This window comes from Oreochromis niloticus, linkage group LG9, assembly GCF_001858045.2.
Source record: "Oreochromis niloticus isolate F11D_XX linkage group LG9, O_niloticus_UMD_NMBU, whole genome shotgun sequence".
Lineage (NCBI taxonomy): Eukaryota > Metazoa > Chordata > Actinopteri > Cichliformes > Cichlidae > Oreochromis > Oreochromis niloticus.
In genome coordinates this window covers 724,718-740,758 of record NC_031974.2, presented here as the reverse complement: position 1 = coordinate 740,758, position 16,041 = coordinate 724,718, and the positions used below count along the sequence as shown (strand labels likewise).

Sequence of the window (16,041 nt, the reverse complement as noted above, 5' to 3'; positions counted from 1 at the left end):
CACAGCTTGTCAGCGTATTGATATCGATCAATCCATTCCTGCAGATCTGGGTCACGGGGACTCAGGTCTAGGGAGAGATGCCCAGCTTTCCTCCTCCCCAGCCATCTCCACGTTGGGAAGGTGAGGATAGGAACACAGATCGATCCATAAATCCACAGTTTCACTGTCACACAGCTCTCTCATCACCACAGCGTTTCAGCGCCCTCATTATTGCCTATGTCACACCAGTCCACCTGAAAATCTCCAGCTCTTTCCTTCACTCGCAAAAAGATTTAACTCCTTCCCAACCTGGACTGGGCACTCCACTGTTTTTTGACTGAGAACTTTGGCCTCAGACTTGGAGGTGGTAGCTCTCATTAATGTTGGCTGTCCCTAACCCTTTAATCTATTTACTGCAAGGCCATGTCTCAATCAGCAGTATCCTTCAGTCCAACTGTTATCTTCTCAATCACTCACTGTGAAGTTAAGCAAAGTTTAATTCAGCGTCACTAATTCTTATTATACACATTTTCGCTACAAGTCGCTGAATTGCGTTAATAATCCATAGTCACTGGTCACCTGATCACTGCTCGCGTATTCCTGTGTGGATACACTGTAAAGCTGCTCTCGGCCACACAAACACAAGGAAACACATCACACACCCACAAGAATGAAAGTCTAAATACTGCATCTGTAAAACATGATCACAGCACACTAAAATCAAGGATTTAAAGTTAAACACAACCGTTTCAAACACACATGTGTGACTACACTGCCCAGGATGCACGAGTTGGATTTTGTTTGTAGGTTTTACCTTGTCTGCTGTGAGAGATTGAAGCGTGATCATAAAGTCATGGCTGCATGTAGTTGTTTCATTCAATGATCCAACAAGGTTATTACAGTGAAGTAAAACTAACAACAAGAACTCAGTATTGTCCTTATAAAACCAACGTTAAGATTAAGTTTGTCAACACAACTGGCCCCATTTTATTTTATAGACTACCAACACAAAACCACTGACATTAGAACAACTAATAAGGAGTAAAACTATCACTGAAGTATTTGAAAAAGTCGATTTAAACTAAATATTTTACAACAGTACAACCAAAATAAACAAAGAACACAAGACGATTTTTTAAGTGCATAAACATAATATCTCTTACGTCAACTTAATGTTGGGGATGTAATTTATAAATATTTTTAAACAAGTTCTGGAAGTTGATCTAATATATATATATATATATATATATATATCTCTCTATCTATCTATCTATATCTATCTCAATGAAAAGAAACTCCAAAGAACATAAACTTTAATCTGAAAAATGAAGATGACTGAGTCACATCATCGCTTCATGATAACAGTCCAACATTTATTTATTTATTTGGGGTTTGTTTTTTCCAATCCAATAACTTTGAGTCCACTTCTCAGCAGGATCCATTTTTTCCCAGCATGCCGCCTGTTAGCAGCAAGCCCACAGTGTGAAGCGTATCAGAGTCTCCCCCTGGTGTGTGTTATCACTTACCGTCATCACAGTAGTTATTAAGAGGTCCGTGCTCCTCACAGGCCAGTAATGCTGCACGCTTACTTTACATTTTATGATGTTTCGCTAGAGATGAAAGTGAACATGAAGTATTCTGCAGCTGTGATATAAATATAATATCTATAACACTGTGGTGAAGGGGGCAAGAAATGAATCCAGCACCCTTTCTATATTTACATCACAACTATAGAAGTCATCACTTCTGCATCTCTTCAGACAGGAGGAACATAAAAAATGAAAGATCATTTCTGCTTAACTCTCTGTAAAAGTCCCCCGAGCGTCACTTTATGTCACTTACTGTAGTGACATGAATACAGAAGAGGAGCTGAGTTTGGCTAAATATTAAACCACAGCGCCCTCTTTGGGTGAAAGGCTAGAGATGCATATTGACAGAGAGAGAGATATATATATATATATATATATATATATATATATATATATATATATACATATATATATATATACACACACACATATATACAGTAACTCAGTCCAGCAGTCAGCGCTGACCTTCAGCCTCTGCGTTCAGTTCTGAACTGAAGAAGCTTCTCGGATGAGAGGTGAAATGTCTTCAAGCAACCTAAAGAAGTCCAGATGCTTTTCTTTCCAAGCTCCTTAGACCCATCAGTCAGACTGAAACAATCACGTCAAAGATCTGAAAAAAGAGATAATACAAAACTATTCCCCTGTCGTATAAATGGCCACATTTCATGTCCATGTGAACCAAAAACTACATGAAACTTCATGATTTCTTCACGTTTAGCTGTGAGACTGGTCTGCGCTGTTCACCTGTACCTGTTGTTACGCCCCTGTCTAGTGGTACAGGAACGTAGCATAAGTTAAACAGGAAGTGACCCCGCCCTGGTCCCCAAAACCATACCACAGCCAATTTATATGTGAAAGTGGTTTATTGTGCCTAAACTGAATCGTGACTCCGGGGTGAACAAAGGGCAAAATAACAAACAAAACCAGCTTAATTAGTCAAGGGGGTGCTACCTAAACCTTACGTGATAAAAAGAACAAACAAAAGACAAATGCTACCCCTAACTTCCTAACTGAATAAACAGGAGAAAACAGGGTTTGGAGGCCAAGGATGGGTCTGCTGCTGCTGTCAGTTGCTGCCCAGGGACAACTGCTGGTGACAGATTTTCAAAGCAACCACATGATCAAGGGACCAATCAGCAGCCGCCAGCTTCTCCAATCAGGGACCTGTATTGACTCTTAAAGACACAGACAGGCAGAACAAAAAACAGCCACCAAGACACATTATGGCCAGGGCCGTAACACTGTCTAGTGCAGTAAAAATTTTGTTTAATCTGTAAAAAAACTGAACTTGAAACCAGTTTTTCCAGATTATACTGACTCATCTGTTTACTTTATACATCATTATCATGTCTAAGTCCAAACTTTATCATCTGGTATGATTTTTCTTTATGTTAAAATATATCGCATATTTATTATTAAATTTAACCTAGACTCACTGAACCATTGTCCGCATTCATCTATGTGTATTTGTCTCCATCTAGTGGACGACTGGATTTATTATAAACAGTTCACCCCTTTACCTTCAAATACAGGCTAGTACACTGAGGTGAAATGAGAAGAAACAAACTTTCTATTAAAATATTCACAGAAGAAGGAAAAAACAACTCACAATTAACAACAAATAAATAAATCTTTATGTCCAGTCACTATTCTTTCAGTTTTCAGGGTTAAGGTGGGAAGAAATCCACACAGACTGAAGCCAATAAGAGATCAATACCTCAAATCATTCTGTTATCATCTTCAATGCCATGGAGGTCCCTGCGTGCTGGCGACACTGCATGAGAGCACAGTTATAACTGCATGTATGTTATTACATGTGTGGGATTAATTTCATTCAAACGTAACATAAAGTGAAGTACCGCTTGTTACGACCCAGCTCATAGCCGCAACATAAAAGAAGATGAATACCAGATTGTGGGATGAGAAGAGGCTTTATCTTAAAATGGACAACCAGGTTGGCTAAAAAAAAAATGGCTGGTGCCACTAAGGCAAACACAACAAAAGAGATGGACAAAATGGTAAACGGAGAACTAAACTATACTGGGAAAACTAAACTACTGACCCTGAACAGAAACACAAACCTGAACACGAATAACAGCGAGCAGAAAACAGATGACGGTTGGCAGCAGGGAAACACACGGATGAGACACGGTGGATACACAGACGGACCAGCCAAAACACAAAGACAGAGGACGCGACTTAAATACACACAGGGAAACACAGGGAGATTACACACAGGTGGGGAACACAGCTGGGAATAATCAACAAGACGAGACAGAGGTAAAACTGAACACATGAGACGCAGACCTTCACAATAAAACAGGAAACGAGAACAAATCCTTAAACATGACATAAAACAAAACACTGACAACATTAAATCATAACACGCTACTTTTCACTTTCTGGAAAATTTTGGGGCTTTCTTCAGAATTTTACCTCCACCTCCTCCCCCAGTCCCTTATTTATTTATTTATTTATTTATTCATGTATTCAGTCAGTCAGTCATTCACTGGCCATAAACCCACTGTACAATTATGAAAAGGTAAGACGAGCCGAGTCTCTGCCTTTATCCTTCCAAATTTAATCTCGAAAACTTTGACAGTTTTTTTCTTGTTTTTAATTGTTTTTTAACTTTCTGTAGTCATAACCCGCCATCATACTCCTGCGACAATAAATAAATAAAGTTATTATATTTTACCCCGTCAGCTCGTTTGACTTATGTATTGAACCTTCGGACATGAAGAGGCTGCCGTACTGACTGAATTTTTCGCAGTACTGGAATCAGCTGTAACCGGATGTGAGTGTCTGTGTGACTTCCTGTTAGGCTGAAGGATGCTGGAAAGTGTCCGAGTTTCCTGCAGCTGTGTGTCCGCCATAGACTGAAGGCCCGTCAGACACACACGCAGTCTGTCCGCTTGTCTCCGCCGCTTTGAGACGCACTTCATCCCGGAGGGTCTGATCTGAACACCGGGGAAAGTGCTGGAGCTTCATCATGGAGCTGGTCTCGGTTTATCGCCTGGGGTCTTCTAAAGGTAACCGAGCTAACGTTAGTCTGGGTCCGGTGTGGCTTCAGTTCGGCTCCTTATCTCCTTCGCGGTGCTGCTTTCCTCGGTGTCTCCTGACAGTTTGACCCGAGTAAGAGGAAATGAGCAGCCGAAGCATAGCAGCTGTTTTGTGGCTGGACTTAGCCTGTTAGCAGCGGCTGAAGGTCAGTGCTGACCGCTGGACTGAGTTACTGTGATAACCTGTTTCCGGCAGACGTGCAGCTCGCACACTGATCACCTCTGAGTGCTCACATCCCCACCACATCATTAACATCCCCAGCTCACTGCTGCAGGACAAAGGTGTGTGTGTGTGTGTGTGTGTGTGTGTGTGTGTGTGTGTGTTACACTGTAATAAAGATTTAGTTTGTAATTGTGTAAGATGTATTGATCTGTTCAGTAATATATTCCACAGGAAATGATCATTTAGTCACAAACATATACAGCTCACACCTGGCAGTACGGTAAATTACACACAACTAACACCTTATAGCAACACATAAGACCACTTTGGACTCAAAAATAAACCTGGTATGTCTCCATAGCTTGTGAAATTCCTCCATAATCCCAATAAACAAGTTTTTCACTTAGGTGGTCATGATTGTGATATCCTGAGTGAATTTCAGCCGATGAAGAATACAGACATTAAATTCTGCTCCAGTGCTTTAAGCTTTGTTTTGTAAGTTTCAATGAAATGCAAACCGAGGCAAACTGGATTTAAGGCCACCAGTTACCCTGATCTTCATGGAGACTCAGGCCTCTCATAGTTTTTATAGTCGGGGTCACTGAGTGTCTCGAGTTCATCTAGAGTTGTTGTCTTTCATCAGTGACGGTGCTTTTTGAAAGTGCTGGGGCTTCAGTGTATGGGTTCTGTTTTAATGTCTGACTTCTTACAGATCTGCACTGTTATTGGTTAAAAAATGATTTATCAGCCTATTGGAGAGCTGTGTGTGTCTGGGGTCACGCCCTCACCATTTCCTGCATAGACTGATTCACACTGTCTTTGGGTAACATTTATGGATTGTTTGGGGATTTTTCATATTTCATCAGGAGACAGCTGGACTGGTCCCTGTAGACCTACCACGATCACTAATATGTATTTGTGTGTGTGTGTGTGTGTGTGTGTATTGTACAAACACATATATGTTTCATTTTATTTGATTATTGGTATAGACTTATAGTATTAATCAGGTTAGTACACAGTTCATGGCTAATGCTCTTGTGACTGTGAGGGCTTTGTGTCAGTTGTTGTTGGTATTGCTGTTGACAGTGCAGCTGCAAACATGTCAGTTAATTTGATGCATTTACTTCTAGTTTCATTTCCTCTCTTAGCTTTTCAGCTCCATCTTTTTTTCTTTGTCCATCTGTATCAACCACTTCATCAACACTAGTCTCTGTTCTACAAGGTGCACCAGTCTACAGGGAAGGTAGGGTGACTGGTCATGTTCAGAAATTTGATCGGGCAATCCAGTGTCAGTAATCAAAAAGGAACCAATAGGCTACTGTCGGTGCTTGTAGGGCCGATGCGCAGCAGGATTTGTGAGTGTGTATGATTATGACAAAGATGTGCTACATTACCAGTCCAGCCCTGCTTCAGGATGTAAGGAAATGCATGTTGGATGCTAACTGGTGACTCAGGAGTCTCCCAGTGTGTCAGACCTAAATCAAGTAAAATTAAAAGCAGAATTTCTTTTTCATTCAGAAATAAAATTGACTTTTTCCTTGAGTTCATAAAGTTATTAGTTACTATAACTTAGGACTGGTTCTTAAATAGAGCAGAAATCTGTTATCTGAGTAATCAAAGCACTTTCAACAACATGTCTCACGTGTTAATACAAACACTGGAAGCATCAGGAGCAACTTGGGATTCAGTATTTTGCCAAAGGATACTTCGAAAGAGCCAGGGATTGAAACCAACAACCTTCCAATTAGCAGATGAGCTGATCTACATCCTGCTGATAAAGTGTAATAACATTAATTGAGCTGATAGCACGTCCCTTCTAACTTCTACTCTACATTTAAACTATCTCATTCAGTGCCTGCCGTTAGTTCAGATTTTATTTTTCGATGTCAGCGGTCTGCACTCACTCTTTTCCTGACTTTTAACTTCATGATCAAACCTGTTTGGGTTCATTTGAATGAGTCGTAACTGAATTAAACTGAGTTCAAACTGATTGTTGGCTTCAAATCTGGTTTCAGTCTCTATTTTGGTTGGCCGGTGAAAATGGAGGGTAGCCTAATAAAGATCTGTTTGATCTCAGGAAAGGACGAGTCTGGCAGAGGAGGAGAAGAAGAAGAAGAGGAGGAGTCTGACAGAGGAGGAGTGGAGGAAGAGGAGGACTGTGACAGTGGAGGGGACGAGCACTGTGAGCCACTGTGTGTGGATCCATCAGAGCAGGTAAGAAAAGTTTCACAGTAACATTTTATCATTGTAACTGTCTGCTGCTGCTGCACTTTAAAACATATCCCCAAATCAAATTCAATAACGCAAAACAAATCTGAATAAATGGTATTAAATTAAAATACCTTTAATACCTGCAGTAAAAACAGCACAGCAAATGTATTAAAGGTCTCAGTGTAACTTTTGGTTTTTAGGACAAACGGTTCACCTTGGACAGGTCGCCAGTCTGTGGCAGGGTTTCTAATAATCTTATCCAATGCATTCATACAGAACACTGTGACCAGGATATGTCCCTCAACATTTTTCTGAATTGTGGAAGAAGAAGAAGATATTTAAAAAAAAATATAAAAAGAGGATCTAGTGAAACCAAATAAAAGGAAAAAAAAGACATTTTGTTATTTATTGGCCTGATAGTGTCTGGCCAATAAATAAAGTCAAAGTCCCATTAACCAGTACTTTGGCTTTAAGTAACAAAGATTCAGATTCAGAAGACTTTATTTATCCCCGAGGGGCAATTGAGAGACTGACCTTGCCAACTGTACATACAATACACAAACATCACATTGGGCAGACAGGTCAGGCTAGGTAGCTGGCCGGTCAGCCACACGAGCAGCAACCCGGAACCGAAAAAAATGGAAAATACAACATCAGGAAAGACGAGAAAAAATAACTCCCCCCAGACTGAGCTCCAACAGGGAGATCAGTTTGAGAACAGAAAAAAAAACACCTCTGCACATAGTTCAATTCAATTCAATTCAATTTTATTTATATAGCGCCAAATCACAACAAAAGTCGCCTCAAGGCACTTTATATTGTACAGTAGATAGCACAATAATAAATACAGAGAAAAACCCAACAATCATATGACCCCCTATGAGCAAGCACTTTGGCGACAGTGGGAAGGAAAAACTCCCTTTTAACAGGAAGAAACCTCCGGCAGAACCAGGCTCAGGGAGGGGCGGCCATCTGCTGCGACCAGTTGGGGTGAAAATATAGCACATGAAAAACTCTTAATACACCATAGAAACACATGACAAGCAACAGGGGCGGGTAAAGGGTGAGAGACAGTCAGTGTAGACAGTACATCCAGGCCTGCAGCCTATGCGCTGGTCCCGTTTGATCCACCGTCTACATCGGGAGGGAATAAGCGTTTGGAAGGGGAGGGGGGATGAGTGTATGTCTGCATGTATATATATATGTGTGTGTGTGTATGTGTGTGTGTGTCCAGAGTTCAGCTGAGACAGCATCCTTCGCCCTCCCAGGCTAAGTAAACAGTCTTCCAGCCAGCCCAGGTGGCCTTGCGTAGGATAGGAAGAAACAGTCTAAGCACAGTCTGTTATCAGGGTGTTTTTGTTCAGCTCCAGCCTTGAGACCACAGCTGGCGCCGAAGTGGTATCCACATGAAGTGATGATGGTTTTTACTTTAGTGCGAACAACTCATATGAATTTGAGCTTCTCCATGATGTTATCAGTCTTGCGCTCAAAGAGCAGATTCTGAGAACTCACGACGACCGTGAGCTTCTCCAAGATGTAATCCAGTTTTCGCTCAGAGGTCTTATTCTGAGTGTTCACGGCAGCCTCAAGCTTCTCCAAAATCTTATCCGTGCTGCGTTCAATGAGGGGGGGATCAGTGTGTAGGGATGGTACCTTGCTCAGGGGTACCTCAGGGTAGCCGTTCAGTAGAGTGGAACCCACGACCTTCCAATCATGGGGCAGCTACGCTACCTATTGAGCTATCCCTGCCCCCGAAGGAGATTTTACGAGGGTGGCCTTGGGACCCGACATTCTCAAGTGGGCCCTGTGCTCACTGCCCAACACCGTGGAATTTCCGTAGAGTACCAGAATTGGCAGCTGGTGCCCTGTGCTTTTATAGATGAGAGCAGGTTCACCCTGAGCACATGTGACAGATGTGAAACAGTCTGAAGATGTTGAGCAGAACGATGTGTTGCCTGTAACATCGTTCAACATGAGTCTGGTGGTGTGTCAGTGATGTTCTGTGGAATCATATCCATGGAGGGACACTCTACAGAGTCGACACTGACACCCTGACAGCCATCAGGTTCTGGGGTGAAAACACACTGGGTCCTGGGTTCCTCCTGGTGAATGTCAGTGCCCGGCCCCATGTGTTGAGAGCATGCAGGCATTTCCTGCACGATGAAGGAATTGATACGACTGATTGGCCCCAACACTCACCTGACAGAATCCAACAGAACCCCTCTGGGACGTTATGTTTCATTTATGTTCAGACTGTGTCTAGATCTAGTAGGAGGTCCCCCAGAACACCGTCCATCATGTCATTGCGCCGCGACACTGTCAACCATACAAGCACGTGTGGGCCGTACCAACTGCTGAGTACCATTCTGCATTGTCAGCAAAATGGACCAGCCTTCCACATCATTGTTTCACTTTGATTTTCAGGGTAACTTTGAGTTTAGTCCTTTGTAGGTTGATCATTTTCATTTCTATCAAATGATGTGGCATCCTTTCATTCTTAACACATTACCCAGTCTCTGTCAGTGTAGATATCAGCAGGACTTTTTTCCCTTCGACATCTGATCTGTTTATTTATCTGAGAACTCCTAACACAACAGCAGATTTTTGAATTTATTTAAACCTCAAATTTAAAACTTAAAGACTTTGTAGTGTAAGTTTACTCCATCTCTGCATTTCACTGACTGCCTGCTTTTTGTTTTTGGTTACTGCAGGAGGAAAAAGACGAAGATGTATCAAAACCTGACTCCTGTCAGGAAGCTGACAAGTCTTTCGCAGCAACGGGAAGTGGAGATAAATCTCACAGATGTGATGTGTGTGGAAAGACTTTTGCTCGGATCGGGCATTTTAAAACACATCAGCTGATCCACACAGGAGTTAAGCAGTTCATATGTGAGCAGTGTGGAAAGTCTTTCACTCGGATGGGTCAGTTAAAAGCACATCAGGTGATCCACACGGGAATTAAACTGTTCAGCTGCGACCTGTGCGACAAGTCTTTTTATCGAATGGACAACTTAAAAGCTCATCAACTCCTCCACAGTGGGCTGAAACCATACAAGTGTGATGAGTGTGGGAAGAATTTTCCCACCACAAAACATCTCAGGACCCACAAATACATCCACACGGAAGTTAGGCCTTTCAGCTGTGATCAGTGTGGAAAGGCTTTTAAATTCATGGGGGAGCTAAAAAGACACAATCTCATCCACACGGGGGTTAAAGCATTCAGCTGTGATCAGTGTGGGAAGGCCTTTACCCGGATGGGCGAGTTAAAAGCTCATAAACTGATCCACACTGGAGTCAAACTCTTCAGATGTGACCTGTGTGGAAAGTCTTTTATCCGGTTGGATCACTTAAAAACTCATCAGCTGATCCACACTGGAGTTAAGCTGTTCAGCTGTGACTTGTGTGGGAAGTCTTTTACTCGAATGGACAACTTAAAGACACATCAGCTCACTCACAGCGGACTTAAACCCTACAGGTGTGATCAGTGTGGGAAAGATTTCACTTGTAAGGGGAACCTGGTTACCCATCAGCGCACCCACTCTGGCAGTAAACCATATAACTGTGACTTCTGTGGAAAAGCTTTCAGCCTGCAAAAGACTCTAAGAACACACCAACGCATGCACACCGGGGAGGACGTGTACTGCTGTGAGCAGTGTGGGAAACCCTTCGTGCAGTACTCCCACTTAAAAGCCCATGAAATTACCCATACTGGAGATAGACCACACCGCTGTGATGAGTGTGGGAAAGCCTACAGACGCATTAGCGATCTGAGAGTCCACCAGAGAAACCACACCGGGGAGAGACCATACAAGTGTGACCAGTGTGAAAAGACGTTTAAGTCTTCGGATGTCCTGAAACGACACCAACAGATCCACACCAGGGAGAGGCCGTTCAAGTGCAGTCAGTGTGAGGTAAGTTTAGTTAGTGTAGTTTCAATTTGGGAATGTTCAAAACAAGAAAGTCATCATATCTGCTCTGTGAAGCTCGTCTTTTAGATTGAAACACTTGTGTCAGCTGAGAGGCAAACAGTCAGCCAGGGATATATCAGATTCTGTGCTGTCAAATTTCACCAGTCCAACTTTGTCCAGTTCTAATACAATACCAACTGATAGTTTGAGTGTTTGTACGAAGTAGTGTTCTAGTACCAGCTGTCTCTTCATTATGAAGAAGATGCTTGGATGTGTAAAACAAAATGAAAAATGTCTTAAACTTTGTAAAAGTTATCTGGAATTTAGTACTTAACTAATCAATGACATAAAGTCAATGACACTGTACAGTATCTCACAAAAGTGAGTACACCCCTCACATTTGTGTAAATATTTTATTATATCTTTTCATATGACACTTTGATACAATATAAAGTAGTCAGTGTGCAGCTTGTATAACAGTGTAAATTTGCTAAATAACACAGCCATTATTGCCTAAATAATGTCAGTACACCCCTAAGCGAAAATGTCCAAATTGTGCCCAATTAGCCATTTCCCTCCCTGGTGTCATGTGACACGTTAGTTTTACAAGGTATCAGGTGCAAATGAAAACAGGTGTGTTGAATTTTATATTATTGCTCTCATACTTTCTCATACTGGTCACTGGAAGTTTAACACGCCATATCACAGGAAAGTATTCTCTGAGGATATAAAAAAATAATTATTACTCTACATAAAGATGGCCTGGGCCAGTGGTTCGCAAACTTTTCACAATGAGTACCTCATAAAATATATGGCTCCTAAAGTACCACCCTCATGACCGACATTAAGGCAGTGTGGGAAAATAATGGTGGTCACACAAAATATTGACATTTAGGGGACAGTTTGGACCTTTTCACCTAGGGGTGTACTCACTTTTGTTGCCAGCAGTTTAGACATTAACGGCTGTGTGTTGAGTTATTTTGACATGACAGCAAATTTACACTGTTATACAACCTGTACACTGACTACTTTACATTGTATCAAAGTGTCATATCTTCAATGTTGTCCCATGAAAAGATAGCATAAAATGCTTATTTTCCCAAAATGTATTTTTTAGTTACTCACACTGGAACCCATTCACCTGATTTGGACTGTTTTTAATTAGATTTTGTCCCTCTAGATCTAATAAACTAAAGTTAAAAAGTCAGTCCCCAATCTGCAAAGCTTTATTTTCTGTGGGTCGCCAAATCTGCTGTAAGACATGAAACAACTGAATAGTTGAAGGAGTTCAAGCATCTGCCATTGTTTTGAAATCTAAACGCCTTTATTAAAGTATAATTTTAAAACTCTGACATGCTGGCAGATGATTTATTTTAAATTGTTTAATGTTATATTTTATTGATAAGACAGAGACTGAAATGTTGGGATGGTTGCTGAGCAACCTACTAATGTCAAAGTTACATTACATTAGTATAAGCATTTACTGTGAGCGCACGTGTTTTAGACTTTGGGACAAAGTTGATGTCAACAGTAGTACCAGCTGCCTCAAACACAGTGGTGGTGTACACTAGAGCAGGGCGATATGGCCAAAAATATTTATCACGATATATATTTGAAAATTTGCGATAAATAAATACGTATTTTTCTGACCATAAGGTGCACGGGATTATAAGGCACATTAAGCGAAACAAAACAAAATCAGATAATTCAAACTTTACTCAACTCATTCTTCTTGCTTCCTCGACTTCTGTAACATTGATTCATTAATGCTGTATTCTATCACAGCTGCTCTATTTCCATGTTGTTGCAGTATATTAATGACTAACCTCGTATTGTGGCTAGATTATCTCAGTTGTTCTCCTGACTGAAGTTTGGTCCGTTTACAGCATCCTGCCACGCGATTGCATTTGTCTCTAACCATCAGGAACCCTCACGTTAACTTTTATCGAGTGGAAAAAAGTTAGCGTTCATCCTCCAGCTTCACTGTTTATGTTATGCTAACATAGCTGTGTCGCTAGCGATCACGTAGCACATCATTATATACCAGCTAGCCCAACTTCAGTAACCCTACAAACGTCACTGCTGTTTAGTTTCCTGTCTTCATTTATGTTGGAAGTGATAGCAGAGCTGTACATTTGAATTTTTTTCAGAAATCTCTCAGTCAGAACATGCTATATCATGCTTAGGTAACTAGTGAGCTAACTTCCGCTAACTTCCTGCTAACTTCTAACTCCGTTAAATGTAATAAATTCTGTTTTCATGGATGTCATAGTTACACCTGGTAAAGCAGCAATGCTGATCGTTTTATTAAAGATGAAAGAATTTAGACAGTTTGTAACTCTCAGTGATGCTGCAGTGTTCGTTTGACTTTGGGACTTGAAGCGGACGGAGTTTAGGACCCAGATTACAGATTTACGAGCGCCTTAGTCCGACAAATACGGCAATAACGACGGTCCGCTTGCATGTTCTACAAAAAAAATGTGCTTTGTTGTGTATCTGACGGACAAACACCAAACCAGTTCCACATCACTGAAGTGGCACCATTTTTACAAACCAATTCTGGTTCATCCGTTTCACTCAACGATCCGCTTTCTCCCTTCTCATTCTCCTTTGCCACAATGCTTTTTCGGCCATGTGCGTATGAAAACAAAGGCACTGCGCATGTACCGGTATTACCGCGAACGGTATAATATGACCCAGCCCTAGTGTGCACTTCAGCATCATTATTACTGTGAACTGAAACTTACTCAGCTTTAATCTTTGAACAGATCTGGATGCTGGAGTTTTAGGTTTTTTTGCTGAAATTGAAAGTTTCCTCCCTTGGCCAAAAAACACAGTAGCATAGTTTGTATATTATCTTTTCTGAATCGATTATCATCCCCTCGTCACCCTTGGATACAAACTTTCACAGTTGACTCTGACTTGAAGGAGAGTTTAAGGCAGCAGCACTAGTCACCATTTTCCACATGTAGTTTCTTTGTGCTGTTTGTAGTTTTTCCTGTGGTTGTGGACTTCCTTCTTCCTTTTTTTCTTCAGCACGTAGGACAGAAGAACACTTGTAGCTCTATGCTGCCCCCTTCAGTTCTGAAAGCATTCGCCCCGCAGCATACGGTGCATCCAGAAACAATACCATCACATTTTCGGCATTTTGGTATCCAATGGCATCATAAGTATTGGTTCTGGTCACATGTCCAAGTACATCTATCCGTCACATAAAAAAACACTCAACAAATATCAGCGGGGGTCTTTTGGCAGAAGTGATCTTTATTAATTCCCAGATTTACGCAGTCTTTGTGTCTTTGTCTCACACACAGAACGGTGAAGGTGGACCCAGCGCTGAGCCCTGTCAGCACTACACCATCGTTAAGCCGTACCAGTGTGACCAGTGTGGAAAATCCTTCAGCAGTCAAAGAACCCTACAAAGACACCAGCGTATGCACACTGGACACAAACTGAACTACTGCAAAGAATGTGGCAGAGGCTTTCCCACACCGAGTGCATTAAAACGCCACGAAGTCCTCCACAGGACTAAAAAGCACGTCTGTGACCAGTGTGGGATGTCATTCACATCTGCCAAAGGCCTGCGACAACATAAACTAGCCCACGTTGAGGAAAGCATTCATATCCAGACACTGGGAGAAAAGCTTCTCGTGTTCACGTCATCGTACACATCGTGAACGCAGCTGCGCTGAAGACACCCGTGATCACAGCGTGGGAAGAGTTTCATAATCACTAATGCACTGTGTCACCGCGTGCAGCAATATTCACTTCATTATCTTCTCTATGCAAACATCAGCGTGATCATGCAGAGCAGAAGATCATTTCCAATTATCTGTGATAACACAGGACGACACACAGTGCAGCTGAAACAACAGGAAGACCCTACAGATACATACATATATTCTCCCTGATATTTTGTAGCCTGTGTACGATATTTGATATTTAATCAGCTTTGATATAAAAGTGGAATTATTATAATTTTTATTTTCTGTCTTATGTATATTCCAGTGGCAGATACTACATGTACACATACTCCCTGTGACTCAGACTTTAAACACTTTAAACACACACAAAAGTTGAGTCTGTTCATCTGGATGTGGTGTTTTCACTGGGAGAAAGTTTTCGTCACTGATCCAAGTTACTTATTCAGTATGAAAACACTACGTCCAGATCAACAGAATCAACTTCATGGGATTTTCTTACCTGGATGATTGAGCATGCATCAGGACACATCTCAAACAGCCAATCATAAGAAAGCTGACTGAGGCTACGTCCACACGTACCCGGGTATTTTTGAAAACGCAGATTTTTCTATGCGTTTGCACCTTTCGTCCACACGTAAACGGCGTTTTCGGTCACTGAAAACGGAGATTTCTAAAAACGCCTGCCAGGGTGGATATTTTCGAAAACTCCGTTTTTGCATTTACGTGTGGACGAGGAAAACGGAGAAAACGCAGCGTCATAGGTGTGCGCCTTTTTTGACGTCACGCTGTGCGCCACGTTATTGTTTCGGTGAAATTAATTTCTACAATACTGTTACCGTTAATTGTACTCTCTGCAGTGTTTAAATGCTTACATATACACACACAGTTACTGTCCCTCCACACATACGACTCGGTTCTGCTTCTATGCCCCATCTTTGTTTACTATTTCCCACCGAGGCTTCTAGACTTCTGATTGGCCAACATTTCTACACGGTTAGGAATATATCGCCACCTGTTGCTTTGGCATGTTCCTAGCAGCGTTTTCCTTCATTTCTGCGTTTACGTGTGGACGGGATTATTTTTAAAAACAAAAACGGAAAATCTCCGTTTTCAAAAATACCCGTGTACGTGTGGACGTAGCCTGAAAGGGGGAGGCGTTAAAACAGAGCAGACTCTACAGAACACTACAGAAGTAATATGTGTGAATATAAATCTATAATAGATCATTATGATGCCAAAGAGGCCCAAACAGCCAGACCAGGAAACAATCATGACGTCATGCTGACACGTTTTTAAAATCAGAAAGCAGCAATAATGATAATAATAAACAGCAATAATAAAGCTGGTGACTCGTCACTTTTGTCAGTTCAGATCAAAAATAAATTCTGCAAATGATGGCTGGAGTGTTTCTCCGGGTGAAGCTGA

At 41.5% G+C, this 16,041-nt stretch overlaps 1 protein-coding gene across 1 annotated transcript; it reads left to right on the top strand.

Moving 5' to 3' along the window:
* The first annotated feature begins 4,272 nt into the window (after positions 1-4,272).
* On the top strand, positions 4,273-15,106 carry LOC100702763 (zinc finger protein 708). The gene is made up of 4 exons (XM_005461732.4): positions 4,273-4,600; positions 6,871-7,007; positions 9,716-10,915; positions 14,227-15,106. The coding sequence occupies exons 1-4, from the start codon at positions 4,561-4,563 to the stop codon at positions 14,587-14,589; spliced, it is 1,740 nt and encodes a 579-aa protein (XP_005461789.1). The 5' UTR covers positions 4,273-4,560; the 3' UTR covers positions 14,590-15,106.
* Positions 15,107-16,041: the final 935 nt, after the last annotated feature.

Excerpts from the sequence above, each read along its gene's own strand:
- LOC100702763 (XM_005461732.4), top strand. The coding sequence starts at position 4,561 with ATGGAGCTGGTCTCGGTTTATCGCCTGGGGTCTTCTAAAG. Across the intron at positions 4,601-6,870 it reads TCGCCTGGGGTCTTCTAAAG|GAAAGGACGAGTCTGGCAGA; the intron begins GTAACCGAGCTA and ends GTTTGATCTCAG. Across the intron at positions 7,008-9,715 it reads GTGTGGATCCATCAGAGCAG|GAGGAAAAAGACGAAGATGT; the intron begins GTAAGAAAAGTT and ends TGGTTACTGCAG.